Here is a 15,001-nt window from a genome sequence, read left to right on the forward strand (position 1 = left end):
AACTACAAATGATTCTTTATAGCAAAAAGTATACTTAGGATACAAGAAAAAATAACCACAGAAGGAAGGTAATTTTTAAATTAATTCCAGTTGCCTTCACTCTACTACGAATAGAGACATTTATATTAACTCACTACTTTAGATAATCATTCCAATTACCCACTTAAAAACTTCCCAATATCTGATTTGTTAATATCGTAACAGTTTCTAATAAACAAAATGCCAGTTTTACCCTAATATACATGAATAGACATAGTCTGATGTTTCAATTATAGTTATTTTGGCAGTGGCAGAGACATCTTTCAGGTTAAAAAACAAAACAAAACAAAAAAACCTGTTGGCTCTTTTCTTTTCCTATGTGACAGGTGGGGGCCTCTTTTTCATCAATTAAAAATCTGAGCCATTCCTGTCTTCCAGTGAAATATAACCTTATCCCAGCACCCCTTTCTGTACTCCAAGATGAACACACATTGAAGAAGAGATGGAAAAGTGCACCATGGATACTTAAGTCTTTTACTGCTTTTTTTTTCTTTTCCTTTTTTTTTTTTGAGATAAGAGTTTTGTTCTTTTGCCCAGGCTGGAGTGAAGTGGCGCAATCTCAGCTTACTGCAACGTCCGCCCTTCCCAGATTCAAGCGATTCTCCTGCCTCAGCCTCCTGAGCAGCTGGAATTACAGGCGCCTGCCACCACGCCCAGCTAATTTTTGTATTTTTAGTAGAGACTGGGTTTCACCATGTTGGTCAGCCTGGTCTCGAACTCCTGACCTCAGGTGATCCACCTGCCTCAGTCTTCCAAAGCACTAGGATTAAAGGTGTGAGCTACCATGCCCGGCCAAGTCCTTTACTGTTAAGAACAAATTCAAGACTAAAGTGACGGCTTTTTATCAGAGTTAATGGTGCGTAATAATCTGAAGCTAGAAGAGCCCAGATTTCCTCTATGAGGAAAGTGAGATTTAGAGACCTTCCCAGGAGAGAGGTTATTTGTTTAAGCCAACTCCTATCGGTAAGTGTTAGTAGCGCTTACCTAGGCAGAACATCGCCGTGCCCCAGCTGCCCTTCCTTCCCTTTCCCCCAGGTCCACACTTCTGTTCTCAGAGAAGGCAGGAGCGCATCTGCTTCTCCACTGTATGTGGGGGTCAGAACCACTGTCCTCGTTTTCACCCGTGCAGCCTTTCTTAAGAGCCTGGGGGAAACTGAAAACCAACCAGACGTGGGGTGAAGGAGTGGGAGTCCAGAGGGTAAGAAAACATATCATTTGGACAAACTTAAGATTTTCAAAAACATACACCACCCATGGTATTTTTGAAGCATATTCTGGAGGCTCTCTGTAGAAAAGGGGACGTGTTAGTCAAATGAAATTGGTAAATACTCACTGCTACAATCTATCCTCCCACTACCTCCTCTGCAGAGATTCACACACACATTAGCACACACTGAAGGTGGTGACAAATCCTGTAAATAAAAGCCCTGTTTAAATATGTTTAACCCAGGTGGAATTCCAAACATTTAGCCACAGAATCCTTTTCTGTATAACATCTAGTGACATCCTATAGAACTTGTATTCTAAAGAATATGCTGAACAAAATACTATACTAAGGCTGACAAATACTTTTCTCATTTGAAAACAAAAATTAAAGAGCCAGGCAAAGTGGCTGTAGTCCTAGCTACTCAGGAGGCTGAGATGGAAGGATTCCTTGAGCACAGGAGTTTGAGGTTATAGTGTGTTATGACTACACCTGTGAATACCCACTGCACTCCAGCCTAGGCAACACAGTGAGACACTATCTCTCTGTTTTTTTTTCTTTTTTTTTTTTTTGAAATGGAGTTTCGCTCTTGTTATCCAGGCTGGAGTGCAATGGCAAGATCTCGGCTCGCTGGAACCTCTGCTTCCTGGGTTCAAGCGATTCTCCTGCCTCAGCCTCCTGAGTAGCTGGGATTACAGCACCACCACACACAGCTAATTTTTGTATTTTTAGTAGAGACAGCGTTTTGCCATATTGGCCAGGCTGTTCTCAAATTCCTGACCTCAAGTAATCCTCCTAATCCTCCTGCCTCAGCCTCCCAAAGTGCTGGGATTACGGGTGTGAGCCACTGTGCCCGGCTCCCATCTCTTAAAACACAAAAAGCCTTTCTAAGTCAAGGTCTAAGTTCAAATACATTACGAATAATTGTAATAAAGAATTCATTTTAGCTATAAAATGTAAACATTTCTAAGACGGGAAAAAGATTATGAAAGGGATATACTAAAAAGCTTTTGTATTTGCCTATTTCAAATTATTTTACAGAGATGTTAAAAAATGTTTTAAAAGAACATTGCCATCTTTTATAGTGTTCAAAATTACATCAAACACACACAACACTATGTGAACAGTGTTTGATGCCAGGATAAGATTTGAAGAAAATCATCAAATGTCACTCAGTAGAGACTTAGTCATTAAGTCATTAACTTGTGGGCCACAAGAAAGTGATCATCACTGCCTAATATCAACATCTTTTCTGGTGAATGTATCGTTTCTATGCATACAGAGACTCAAATAAACCTACTTGAAGATTCCTCAAGGATATACTCCAGATAATTCTTAGAGAGGGGAAAAGAGTACATGTAAAATTTTTCTAAAGATACTTTAGGTTACTAAGTAAAATTTAACCATAGGATATAAGTCTATTAGTGGGATTCATGATGTAATGATATGAAAAAATATTCCATATTTGTAATTCAAAGAGATTGCAAATATATTTATATACTTAAAATGCTAAAGGACACTTAAGAGTAAGAAAAGCTTGGTGCAAGATTCTCCTTCAGACTTAATAGAGATCATAGGCCTTCTTATACATCATATATTTTATATATATATATAGTCACATTAATCAGGACTTAAGTTTTATTTGTGTAGAGGAAAATCTGGTGGTAATGAGAATTATGAGGCAGAGTAATAGTGGCACAAGAGTGTTCAATAAGTAGAACGAGGGGAGAAACAGGTACAGAGTAAAAAAGGTAAGTTTTAGTGCAGTCTAGAATTCCTAACTTTTGAGCTTTGCACAAAATCATGTAAACCAGGAGTTGGTCAATTATATAGCCCATGGGCCAAATAGGGCCTACCATATGTTTTTGTAAATAAAGTTTTGTTGGGCTATAGCTTCGCTCATTCATTACGTATTGTCTCTGGCTGCTTTTACATAACCACAGCGTAGCTGAGTAGTTGTCACAGAGACAGGATGGCCTATAAACCTTAAAATATTTCTCTTTGGCTCTTTACAGAAAAAGTCTGCCAAATCCTGGTCTCATCCAATACTTCTCAAACTTTAGTGTGCATACTAATCACCTGGGGGATCTTGCTCTAATGCATGTTTTGATTCAGTAAGTTGAGAGTGGAACCTGAGAGTCTGCGTTTCTAACAAGTTCCCAGACGCTGCTGATGCTGCTGGTCTGCAGGCCACTCTTGAGAAGCACAAGTCCAGATGGCTGAGACTGCTGAACTGATTGAGAAAAGGAGAAGAACCAACTGCATAATATTCTAAAAAGTTTATTGCCTATGGTCTCAGCAAATGAAGTTTTCTCTTCTTGAAGCTTAAGAATTCTCTCCTCTTTCAAGTCAAGTACAGTAATTCCTCACTTAGCCAATGGTCACATCTGCAACCTCATCAATCTGGAGTATAGGTCCCAATTAGGAAAGAAGAAGGGCATTGTAACACTCCAGAACAATAAAATAAGATTCATAATAAGGTTCATAAGCAGGAGCAAACATCAAGAAAAAGTGACGTTCTAACTTTATAGTGATATCTAAAGCAGATAAACATGTAACTTTCTTTTAAAACCACCATTAAATAAATTTTGACATTTGAATATGTCAGCTTCATAATTAGGAAAGCTTTTTTAATAATACGGCATGTGATGTCAGGAGCATCCTGGATTCCCCAAAAGTCAATTCACAAAACCTGGTTATTTCCTTACCTTGTGACAACAATCCAGGGAGGGAGAGTCTTCGACTGCCTCCCTCCGTTTCTTCTTCTCTGATATCCACAAGACTTGAACTTTTCTTTCCTTGCATTGATTCCTGTTTAACCTGTTCTTCCCTGCTATCTTTCAAACCTTCGGGGCCAGTGGCACTACTGCCTGCCTGAGCTCCAGTTTCACAAGGGGTTGTACTATAAAAGTTCATAACTTTCTTCAGTGACAAGGCACCAGCTTCATAAGTAGCAGCCACTCTCACACCAACAGCAGATGCACAAGAGACCACCAGGCTGTTTAGGGCTGAGGTGCTTGTGGTAGGCGGGCTGTGGAGATTAGGAATTGCTTCTTCTACAAGAGGCTAAAATATACACACATAAAAAATTACATAAAAATATAATCCCTTATACAATAAGCAATCAATAAAAAGAAAGTCTAATATCCATCGCTATTTGCATGTAAGAACCTAAAACGACAGAAGTTCTCTTCATCTTCAACTAAAGGTATTCTCTTCTTGATCATGGAGTTAACACACTAAATGGAAATGAGTACTCAAAATACAGTTCCTTTTCCAAAAGTACTTCCTTTTGTCTAGATGTTGTGTTTTTCTATGGTATTTAAAAATAAGCCTCAGCTGCTTTTATAAAATTAAACACAGTAAAAAGGGAGGGAGAAGAAAAGGCATGGAAAACACTGCCTTTAATGCCAAGTGCACTGTGACAGCCCTGGACAGAAGGTTTAAAAAATGCAAATTTCATTATTCATCCCTTTCAGGAAAATTTATACAGACTACTACCTAGAAGTGGCAGGAAAAAAAATAGATTTTATGAAAGAAAAAAAACTTTCCCTGAAATGCTTTATAAATTGAAATTTAGATATAGCATATAGAGATGGAAAAATAAGTTATACCTGTAACCTATCATCTCCCAAATTATGCTCAACTCGAGTGCCTTTACTGGCTCATCAATGAGTTATTTTCTATGACCCAGGGGCTAGACAAGCTGTAGGATTACCTTTGCTCTTGCTACCACAGATGGCAAATGTGGTAGGTTAATAATTAAACATTTGGAACCAGTGTTCTTAGTGTGATTCTAGAGGTGTATTAGAAAGTCAAACTAAAGTTTTCTGATATCTTAATGAAAAAATCAGTTGAAATTTACTCTAAGCTGTCAAACATCATTGTTCCCTAAAAAGGAAGGTCATTAAATGTACCTACCAAACACATAAAAAAGCTTTCAGCTCATCAGCATAGATCATATTGAAAAATTTGCTTCTTATTGTACCCAAAGATCTCAAAGGGAATATACACATTCCTTCGTCCTAAACTAAAATACAAACATAATGTGTGTGTGTGTGTGTGTGTGTGTGTGTGTGTGTTTGTATATTTTAACATTGGCTTCTGACTTCCTAAAGGAATAATTCCTGGTACCTAGAGAAGTGCCTGACATGTAAGTACTCAAAACATTTTGTTGAATTAAACGCTAAACTCAAAAGAGCTATTTCCATGCAAATTAGTCTGTAAATAGTCAATAAACAAATATACTTAATAAAACGAAAAAGAAATACAAAGCCTATTACTTCTTTGGTGATACAGCTCCCATGATAGCTTGTTCAGAAGAACTAGTGTCACTATGCCCACTTTTTGTTTACAAAGGCTCCTTACAGAAGCAGTGACAGTATTTAGAGGTAACTATTTTAGGGGGTTCTTAACCACTAGGTAGAGCAAAGTCACAAAACTCTACCTTATATAAACCTTGAACTACTGTTCTAACTGGCTCCTTCTACTTAATTATATTTAAAAATATAGTAATAAGCCCTCCCCTACAAAAAACATGATTAGCAATTTTGATGAAATATATAATTTTAGGAGTTCCAGTCAACCAGTAATACTTTGGTTTATTTCCCAAGTGAGGGAGTCTCAGTTATATCTCTCCAGAAGAGAAAAAACTTGCCCTAAAACACATAAATTCCTTGTGAATTAGCTGTATGATTGAGATGTTATTTACAAAGAATAAATTAAATGTAATAGAAACACACATTTAATTTAAATAAGTTAAATTTAATTCAATAGAAACACACACATTGTTACTAGCATAAGTAACAAAAACTTCCAATGTTTAACAAAGTAAGTTAAATGTGATAAGCATGTACAGTCTAAGAATCTTCTACATGCATTCTTGTTAAATTACTACTTTTGCTTTGTTCAGATTTATAATACCTTTCTCCAAACAGCTTATCCTTGATTTTTAAAAAACTCAAATACCCACAAGTTTCAGTGAATAGACTGCGAAATAAAGACTATTTCTAAAAATACCTTCATGTTCGCATTCTGACAGAGTAAACAATAAGAATCGAGAATTAAGAGGCTATGTGGTTTCAGAAACCTAAAAAGAAACACCGCAGGACAGATCTTTTATGATTATGATCTTTTGTTTTGTTTTCTTAGAGTTTTGGTAAAGCAAAATCAAAAGGCCACACGAAGAGTAAAACAGAAATAATCCTTTTAAAACAATTTATTTTAAGCGGGAACTCAAACTTTACCATGTGCTACTGATAAACAGCTTTTGTTCATTCTACCACAAATCTTCAAAATGAAAATAGTTTTAATAAGATATATAAAATAGGCTGGGCATGATGGCTCATGCCTGTAATCTCAACACTTTGGGAGGCTGAGGTGGGAGGATTGCTTGAGCTCTGGAGTTTGAGATAAGCCTGGGCAACAGGGTCTACTCTACTTAAAAATAAAATCAGCAGGTGTGGTGGCATGTGTGTAGTCCCAGCTACTTGGAAGGCTGAACTGGGAGGATCGCTTGAACCTGGGAGATCAAGGCTGCAGTGAGCCACAATCGCATTACTGCACTCCAGCCTGGGTGACAGAGCAAGACCCCATCTCAAAAACAAACAAACAAAAAGATAAAATATTAGCCACCTCTTCAAATTAAGCCCAGTAAGGACCACAGCTATAACTGAAAAAAACTGAAACATGTAATTGCCTGTAAGTTTTAAATCTGCCTACAATTGAAGGATCTGCCACAAAACAAACTTCCCTGTTAAAGAAGAAAAAGACTTTTCTCTACAGAATTCTGAAGAGTGTTACAAACACAAGAAGAATCTTTGTGAATCTCTAGTTATATTAAACTATTCAGGGCCCACCAAAATTCAGTACTTTAGCCATAGAAAAAAAGTACTAGCAAGAAAAAAAAAATGAAATGCTCCTACTTATAAAGCAAGCCCAACATGACACCTTTCAATATCATAAAGGGCCAGAACAAACATAAAGAGTGATTTTGAATTAATCCAGGTTCTTTCCTTTATCTAGGCTTGCCTGATAAAACAAAATTATAGTCAAACTCAAAAAATAAAAAATGCTACCAAGCCTTACTCATTTTAAAGTTTCTAAAGAAAAGTTCATACGGTTCAACTCTAGACATATTTTTATTTTATAAAATTGAGCAGGTACCTGAGATGGCATTGGCTTTTCACCATGCTCTGAGTCCTCTCTTACTGAATGATCTGACAGTTTCCGCAGGTATTCATTGACTGCTTGGGTGTCAGGGTATGATGGTATGTTTCTGGCAGAGGAAATTTCAGTTGTTCCCATGACATTTTGTTGAGAGGATACGGCATCGCTGCTTGTGATCTGAGCACTTACTGCATTCAGTTCAGTAGCAACAGACTGATCATTTGTTACAAGAGTGTTCTCAAATACTTCTTCCTGCCTGTCAAGGGTTTCAGTGGAGGGGCTGAGAGCAGTGCTGGCATGGTTTTCTGCCTGAGATTCTGTCAGTGTCACACCTAATGGGCAGCAATGACTGTCTGATATAATCACATGGTCTTCTTTGTCAGTCATAGTAATCAAGAGCTGGCTGCACTGGTTGCATCGTTCTGGGACTGGCTTCAGATCCTGGGAAGGGAGGCATTGTACAAGGGCTAAGCTGTGGAAAGCACCACAGGCAACTTGAAGTACCACTCGCCCAGCAAGATGTTCTACCTTTTGCGGCTTTGTCACTGGGAAGGCAGTGGTAATGAGACCCAACTGACAACCGGTACCCCATGCCCAAATCTCTCTGCTTATTGACAATGCCAGAGTGTGCTCCTCGCCACATGCCAACTGTAAAATCCTGACTGCTAACAAAGGGCTGGCCTCAGAATCAGCAATGCTGACAGGGTTCGGTTCCGGCACATACTGCTGGTTGGCTACTGCACACTGGCCAGCAGAATTCTCTCCCCACATGTACGTGACACCATTGTCTGTCACTGCTCCACTATGGAAGCTTCCTGTTGCCACAGTAACAACATATTGCCCAACCAGGGCATTTTCTAGAATGGGGCTACTTGGACAAATCTCCGCTGGTCCACTTCTCCAGGGAAGAGTCCCAAAGCTGTAGACCTCACCATCTGAAGGTTAAAAAAAAGAAAAAAGAAAAAAAAAGGTTAGTGAATTAACCAAAAATTTTAACGGCAAACTTTTAGTCCCCTCTAGATTTAACCAAATTGGATTTTCTTTTTAAATTTTCAAAAGCAGTTGTAGAAATCTGGTTCAAGCACACAGTATTTCACATTAATTCATCTTTTTAAAAATGACTCTTTTTAATATTCTGCACTATAGTGAGAATTTCTACAAAGTGCAGGAGGCTAATCCTTTCCTTCAGCCTCATCCTACAAACTCCTCACATCAATCCACTCCTAATGGCCATCATCCAGGCTATTATAGAAACAGATTCCAAGTGTTCAAAGGCAAAATAAATAATCATGTTAAGATAAAACAAGCAAAAAATAAGACAAAACAGACACATTCACTAATGTCTACAATTCACTACTACTAAACAAGTTGGAACAGCAAAAAATTATGCAATGGCTTAAAAATATTAGAGATTCATTTTGGCCAAAACTAAGAAATTAACTTTATGCCTCTAGGCTGTACAGGAAGCACCAGTTCTTAACAAGACATGGCTGTCTTCACGTTGTATGTCATGTTATATATAGTTTTGAGATGTTACAGAAATATACAGGTTGAGTATCACTTATCCAAAATGCTTGGGATCAGAGGTGTTTTGGATTTCAGGTCCAGGTTTTGGAATATTTGCCTTATACTTACTGACTGAGCATCCCAAATCTGAATGTTCCAATGAGCATTTCCTTTGAGCACCATCACATCAGCGCTCAGAAAGTTCTGGATTTTGCATCATTTTAGATTTCAGATTTTTTAATGTGGGATGCTCACCCTGGACTTTATGTACTAGATACTAGCTAGTCTTTCTGAGGTGAGATTTGTTTAAAAAGCAAATCAGCTTCTTCTCTGAAAAAACATCGAATGGCAGATGAAGCTAGGGCAGCAGGAGGGCCCGGAGGCCCCAGGGACCCTGGGATAGGGAACCACAGCGACTTCCGTGGAGGCTTGGGCAGTGGCATCTGGGGCCAGGGTCGGGGCCACAGAGCTGAAGGAGGCAAGGCTGAGAATAAGGAGTGGACACCCACGACCAAGCTGCGCTGCCTGGTCAAAGACATGAAGATCAAGTCCTGGTGAAAATCTATTGCTTCTCCCTGCTCATCAAGGAGTCTGAGATCATTGACTTTTTCCTGGGGACCTCTCTCAAGGATGAGGTTTTGAAGACTATGCCAGTGCAGAAGCAGATGTGCACAGCCAGCACACCAGATTCCAGGTGTTTGTTGCCACTGGGGACTACAATGGCCACTTGCTCCAAGGAGGTGGCCACCACCATCCAAGGGACTATCATCCTGGCCAAACTCTCCATTGTCCCCATGCACAAAGGCTACTGGGGGAACAAGATCAGCAAGCACCACACGGTCCCTTGCAAGGTGACAGGCTGCTGTGGCTCTGTGCTGGTGTGCCTCATCCCTGCACCCAGAGGCACTGGCATTCTCTTAGCCCTAGTGCCCAAGAAGCTGCTGATGATGGCCAGTATTGATGACTGCTACTCGTCAGCCAGGGGCTGCACTGCCACCCTGGCCAACTTCACCAAGGCCACCTATGATGCCATCTCCAAGACCTACAGCTAACTGGCCCCCAACCTCTGGAAGGAGACTGTATTCACCCAGTCTCCCTATCAGGAATTCACTGGCCACCTCGTCAAGACCCACACCAGAGTCTCCGGACAGAGAACCCAGGCTCCAGCTGTGGCTACAACATAGGGGTTTTATGCAAGAAAAATAAAGTGAAGTAAGCCTAAAAAATGTTGAAAATAAAAAGCAAATCATCACAACAGAACAAAGCAAAAAAGCAAATGAACCTGTCAGAATAACTGGCTAGCTTTAGAATTAATGAAAGGCACCAGTGAGTTGGGTATATAAATAACTTATGTATGTCCAGCTATGCTACCAAGTCTTAATTTTACTGTAGTATTGTGGGAGCTTGGGAGCAGGTACACATAATCTATGCTGGCTAAAAATTCAATGAAACAAAGACTTGGTTATGGGTTTTAAAAAATACTGAGCCAAGCCCACTATCCTTTCTTTTCCATATGACCAGAGACTTATGATTTTTTTTAATTAATGAAGAATTAAGCACTGTTTTATTTATCATAAGGCAGCAATTGAGTTGATGATGAAAACATGCAAACTTTATCTTTGACCTATTATACATGGCAGATACACGTATACACTCAAGTTAACTCATCACATCATCTATATAAGTAAGGACTCAATAGTGGCTAGAGGGAAGATATGTGCATTTATTAGGAAATGTATAGTCTGGATCAAGAATACTGACATGAGAAAATAAGCTCACTGGTTAAGCTCTTTTAAACTTTGTATCCTAATACAACAGTATACTTGAAAAAGCTCACCAAGTCTTTCAATTAACATTATTCCACTAGAAAGAGCATTGCAAAGAAATGGATATTTAGATCCCCCTCCTTAAAAAACAAAAACAAAAACTGGAGCATATAAAAAATAGTGAAACAGTCTGGGTGCGGTGGCTCATGCCTGTAATCCCAGCACTTTAGGAGCCAGAGGCGGGCGAATCACAAGGTCAGGAGTTCGAGACCTGTCTGGCCAATATGGTGAAACCCTGTCTCTACTAAAAATACAAAAAAAAATGAGCCAGGCATGCTGGCACTGGCCTGTAGTCCCAGCTACTCAGGAGGCTGAGGCAGAAGAATCGCTTAAACCCGGGAGGCGGAGGTTGCAGTGAGCTGAGATCATGCCACCACACTCCAGCCAGGGCAACAGAGCGAGACTCCATCTCAAAAAATAAATAAATAAAAGTGAATCAATGAGGTATCTTCATTGAATTATGAGCTAATGGTCATATTTAATAGAGATGAAGAACCTTGAAAATTTCTAGCACTCAACCATTTCCTCAGCTGGAAAAGATAGCACTGGAGATCTGTATGCAATCTCAAACACACATTTGTGTTAGACGACGTTTTCTTTTGGTAACTGTGACACTTAATACCAGGACACTGCTTAAACATGAACAATGATAGGCTATTTAAATATTTTTGAAAAGTTTTCCTTCAGTTGTCCTAGCCTTGAAGGTATCATTCTAAAGATACCATCTTTATAGTCGAATAACTTTTTTTTTTTTTTTTGAGACAGGATCTTACTTTGTCACCTAGGCTGGAGTGCAGTGGCATAATCACAGCTCACTGCACGCAGCTTTGGTCTCCCAGACTCAAGCTATCCTCCTGCCTCAGCCTCTGAAGTAGCTGGGACTACAGGTGCGGGCCTCCATGCCTGGCTAATTTTTAAAATATTTCTTGTAGAAACATGGTCTCCCTATGTTTCCCAGGCTGATCTTGAACCCCTAGGCTCAAGGGATCCTTCTGCCTTGGCCTTCCAAAGTGCTGGGATTACAGGCATAGGTAATTGTGCCCAGCCAGTTTCATTAGCTTAATGAAAATATCCCAAATATCTTATTGAAAACAACAACAGAATTCCACTTATATTTGCTTGAGAACTATATATTTCAAATCTCATAGGACAGGTATTGAATATAGTTCACACTTTTAAAGTAAGATTGTTTTTAAAGTCCTGAAGAATAATATTATAATAAAACTGATATAAAACAAACTAGAAAGAAATCCATGTTTATCCCATACAACCACCAGGACCAGATTTAATCCTTGTTTCCTAGAATTTGTCTTCCTTTAGTTCCTAGAAAGAAAATACCAAAGCATTATTTAATACCTTAATAAATGCTTACAGAGCAGAAATTTATAAATTAGTGAAGTAGATGGCAGTTGGTGCCCAAATCAAATTTGTCATGATTGAGTTGGTAAAGTGCCATTAAGATTAAAGGTACCTCTATAAATTACAGCACGTTTCTGTAATAGACTCATAGATTTTATAATATGCTTTGTGAATTGCTATTCATGCCTGAAAAAAAATTATATTGAGAAAGTTCAGCCAAGTGGCTTTAAAAGCAGGCTTTGAAATCAGACTGAGTTCCAGTCCTGACTCTGACACTTCAATAGCTGTGTGTGCTTGGGAAAATTTAATCTCCCTGACTTTCAGTTTCCTTGTCTGTGAATAATAATAGAAGCTACCTCATAAGGTAGTAGTGCAGATTCAGTGAAATAACACATGGAAAGGGCTTAATATAGTGTCTGGCACACAACTGCTTAACAAACATTAGCTATTATTAGCATTAGTATTCTGATAGACTTAATGAACAAAAGTTATAGCAAGAGTCTCTGAATAGGTAACCTTTTAAAAAGTTAATTTTTCATGTATTTATTACCATAAAATTTTAAAACTATAATTCTCCCTTTTATTCTAGTTAATGGTATATTTTAAATTTAAGAACTAATCTGATTCCTGATAAGGGAGTAAGAATATATCTTGAAAACAGAAACAGTTCATTAAGAACCCCTAGGCCAGGCGTGGTGGCTCATCCCTGTAAGCCCAGAACTTTGGGAGGTTGAGGCGGGTGGATCACCTGAGGTCAGGAGTTCAAGACCAGCCTGGCCAACATGGTGAAACCCCATCTCTACTAAAAATACCAAAAAAATTAGCTGGGCATGGTGGTGAGCGCCTGTAATCCCAGCTACCTGGGAGGCAGAGGTTGCGGTGAGCTGAGATCGCACCATTGCACTCCAGCCTGGGCGACAAGAGCAAAACTCAGTCTCAAAAAAAAAGAAAGCAAAGACTTGGAACCAACCTAAATGTCCAACAACGATAGACTGGATTAAGAAAATGTGGCACATATACACCATGGAATACTATGCAGCCATTAAAAATGATGAGTTCATGTCCTCTGTAGGGACATGGATAAAACTGGAAACCATCGTTCTCAGCAAACTATCGCAAGGACAAAAAAACAAACACCGCATGTTCTCACTCATAGGTGGGAAATGAACAATGAGAACACATGGACACAGGAAGGAGAACATCACACACCCGGGGCCTGTTATGGGGTGGGGGGAGGGGGGAGGGGAGGGATAGCATTAGGAGATATACCTAATGCTAAATGACGAGCTAACAGGTGCAGCACACCAACATGGCACATGTATACATATGTAACAAATCTGCATGTTGTGCACAGGTACCCTAAAACTTAAAGTATAATAATAATAAAATTAAAAAAAAAAAAGAAAGAAAAAGAAAAAGAACCCCTAGCATCCAACGACTCCCATACCTGACCTTCCACACTCAGGCATTTGTTAGCATTGCAGTTCGTATTTGTTAAGCCATTCTTTTCATTACCTTCAGTCAGAAGAATTCCATGTTTCACTCCAAGGGCTGCCTGCAAAACAGTCTTTCCTCCCCAGCCTGGCAATCTCTCTGGTGTTATGGGAAAGGATCCTGCCTGCCAGATATGGACCAGGCCTCTTTCCTTGGATCCTTCTGCCTCTGTTGAGCTAAAACATCAAGAAACATAGCTTAATTGTTTCTACAATTCAGAATGGTATCCTTTGTTCTTAATACTTTTCATGATTGTATCTTTTACCAGCACATGGATGACTGGGTCAGATAGCTGAATTAGCACCTATTTTATGCATTGGTTATGCTCACAGGAGCCAAAGTAAAACAACTATTTATATAAAGACTGAAGGATGCAGGGCGTGGTGGCTCACACCTGTAATCCCAGCACTTCGGGAGGCCGAGGCAGGCAGATCACAACGTAGGAGCTCGAGACCAGCCTGGCTAATATGGTGAAACCCTGTTTCTACTAAAAATACAAAAAAAAAATCAGCCGGGCGTGGTGGCGCGCACCTGTAGTCCCAGCTACTCAGGAGGCTGAGGCAGGAGAAGCACTTGAACCCGGGAGGCGGAGGTTGCAGTGAGCCAAGATCTTGCCACTGCACTCCAGCCTGGGTGACAGAGCAAGACTCCGTCTAAAAAAAAAAAAAAAAAAAAAAAGACTGAAGGATACTCTAAACCCACAAATTACTTTTCTCCATCTAAGAAGCAAAGAAAACTTGGGCTATTTTTAGAAGTTTTAGCATTTGGTAGCATAAAATTCCAAGATTCTAACTTCTCAATATATTCACTCCTTGTTTAGATATCAAAGCTACAACATGCCCAAGTTGAAGTCTTATCATAAAATTTTATAGTAAGTAAAAAGACTTGATGAGAACAATATGAGAAACAGGAATTCATATTTCACTTTATGTTGAGTTTAAGTGTAGAACTGCTATTTAAATTTTTAGGAATCAAGTTTATAATAGATATCAGTAAAATCCTTAATGCTTTGCTCAAGTTCTAGCTAAAGAATTCTACACATCTGATGATTTTGGGTTAAAGAATACAAAACACACAGCTGCACAGTAATGACCATATCCTAACTGCCTTCTTCTAAGAAAAGGGCACGTTAAGATATGTGCCACCATTGGTAATAAATTTTTTCATTTTCTTTTTTCTAGAACGCTGATGCCAAAATTTTAATGAGGCACAGAAACTCTTTTGAATAGCTAAGAATTTCTCTACATTTGCTAAATAATATTCCCTTGAATTATAACTGGACATAACCATGGTTCTATAGGAGGAACACTACACATTTAACCTTCCTTTTAAATATCTTCTATAACTAGTTATTTAAAGATGGAAGATGATTAAGATTAGCAAGGCTACTTCTGAAAACCTGAAA

At 39.0% G+C, this 15,001-nt stretch overlaps 2 protein-coding genes across 5 annotated transcripts in view; one reads left to right on the top strand and one right to left on the bottom strand.

The window, feature by feature from the left end:
• Nucleotides 1-15,001, bottom strand: part of ALS2 (alsin Rho guanine nucleotide exchange factor ALS2) — an 81,948-nt gene that overhangs the window by 54,397 nt on the left and 12,550 nt on the right. For all 4 annotated transcript variants that reach the window (XM_024243234.3, XM_054549665.2, XM_024243233.3 and 1 more), the window contains exons 3-6: nucleotides 13,618-13,772; nucleotides 7,409-8,346; nucleotides 3,952-4,309; nucleotides 1,024-1,192 (exon numbers count right to left, since the gene is read on the bottom strand). In XM_024243234.3, coding sequence (XP_024099002.1) covers nucleotides 1,024-1,192; nucleotides 3,952-4,309; nucleotides 7,409-8,346; nucleotides 13,618-13,772 — 1,620 coding nt within the window. The remainder of the gene's footprint in view (nucleotides 1-1,023; nucleotides 1,193-3,951; nucleotides 4,310-7,408; nucleotides 8,347-13,617; nucleotides 13,773-15,001) is intronic.
• CDK15 (cyclin dependent kinase 15) overlaps nucleotides 8,223-15,001 on the top strand; it is a 135,577-nt gene continuing 128,798 nt past the window's right edge. The window contains exon 1 of the mRNA XM_024243736.3: nucleotides 8,223-8,381. The gene's annotated coding sequence lies outside the window, so the exon portion shown is untranslated. The remainder of the gene's footprint in view (nucleotides 8,382-15,001) is intronic.

The sequence above is a fragment of the Pongo abelii genome, chromosome 11 (genome assembly GCF_028885655.2).
Source record: "Pongo abelii isolate AG06213 chromosome 11, NHGRI_mPonAbe1-v2.0_pri, whole genome shotgun sequence".
Taxonomy (NCBI): Eukaryota; Metazoa; Chordata; class Mammalia; order Primates; family Hominidae; genus Pongo; species Pongo abelii.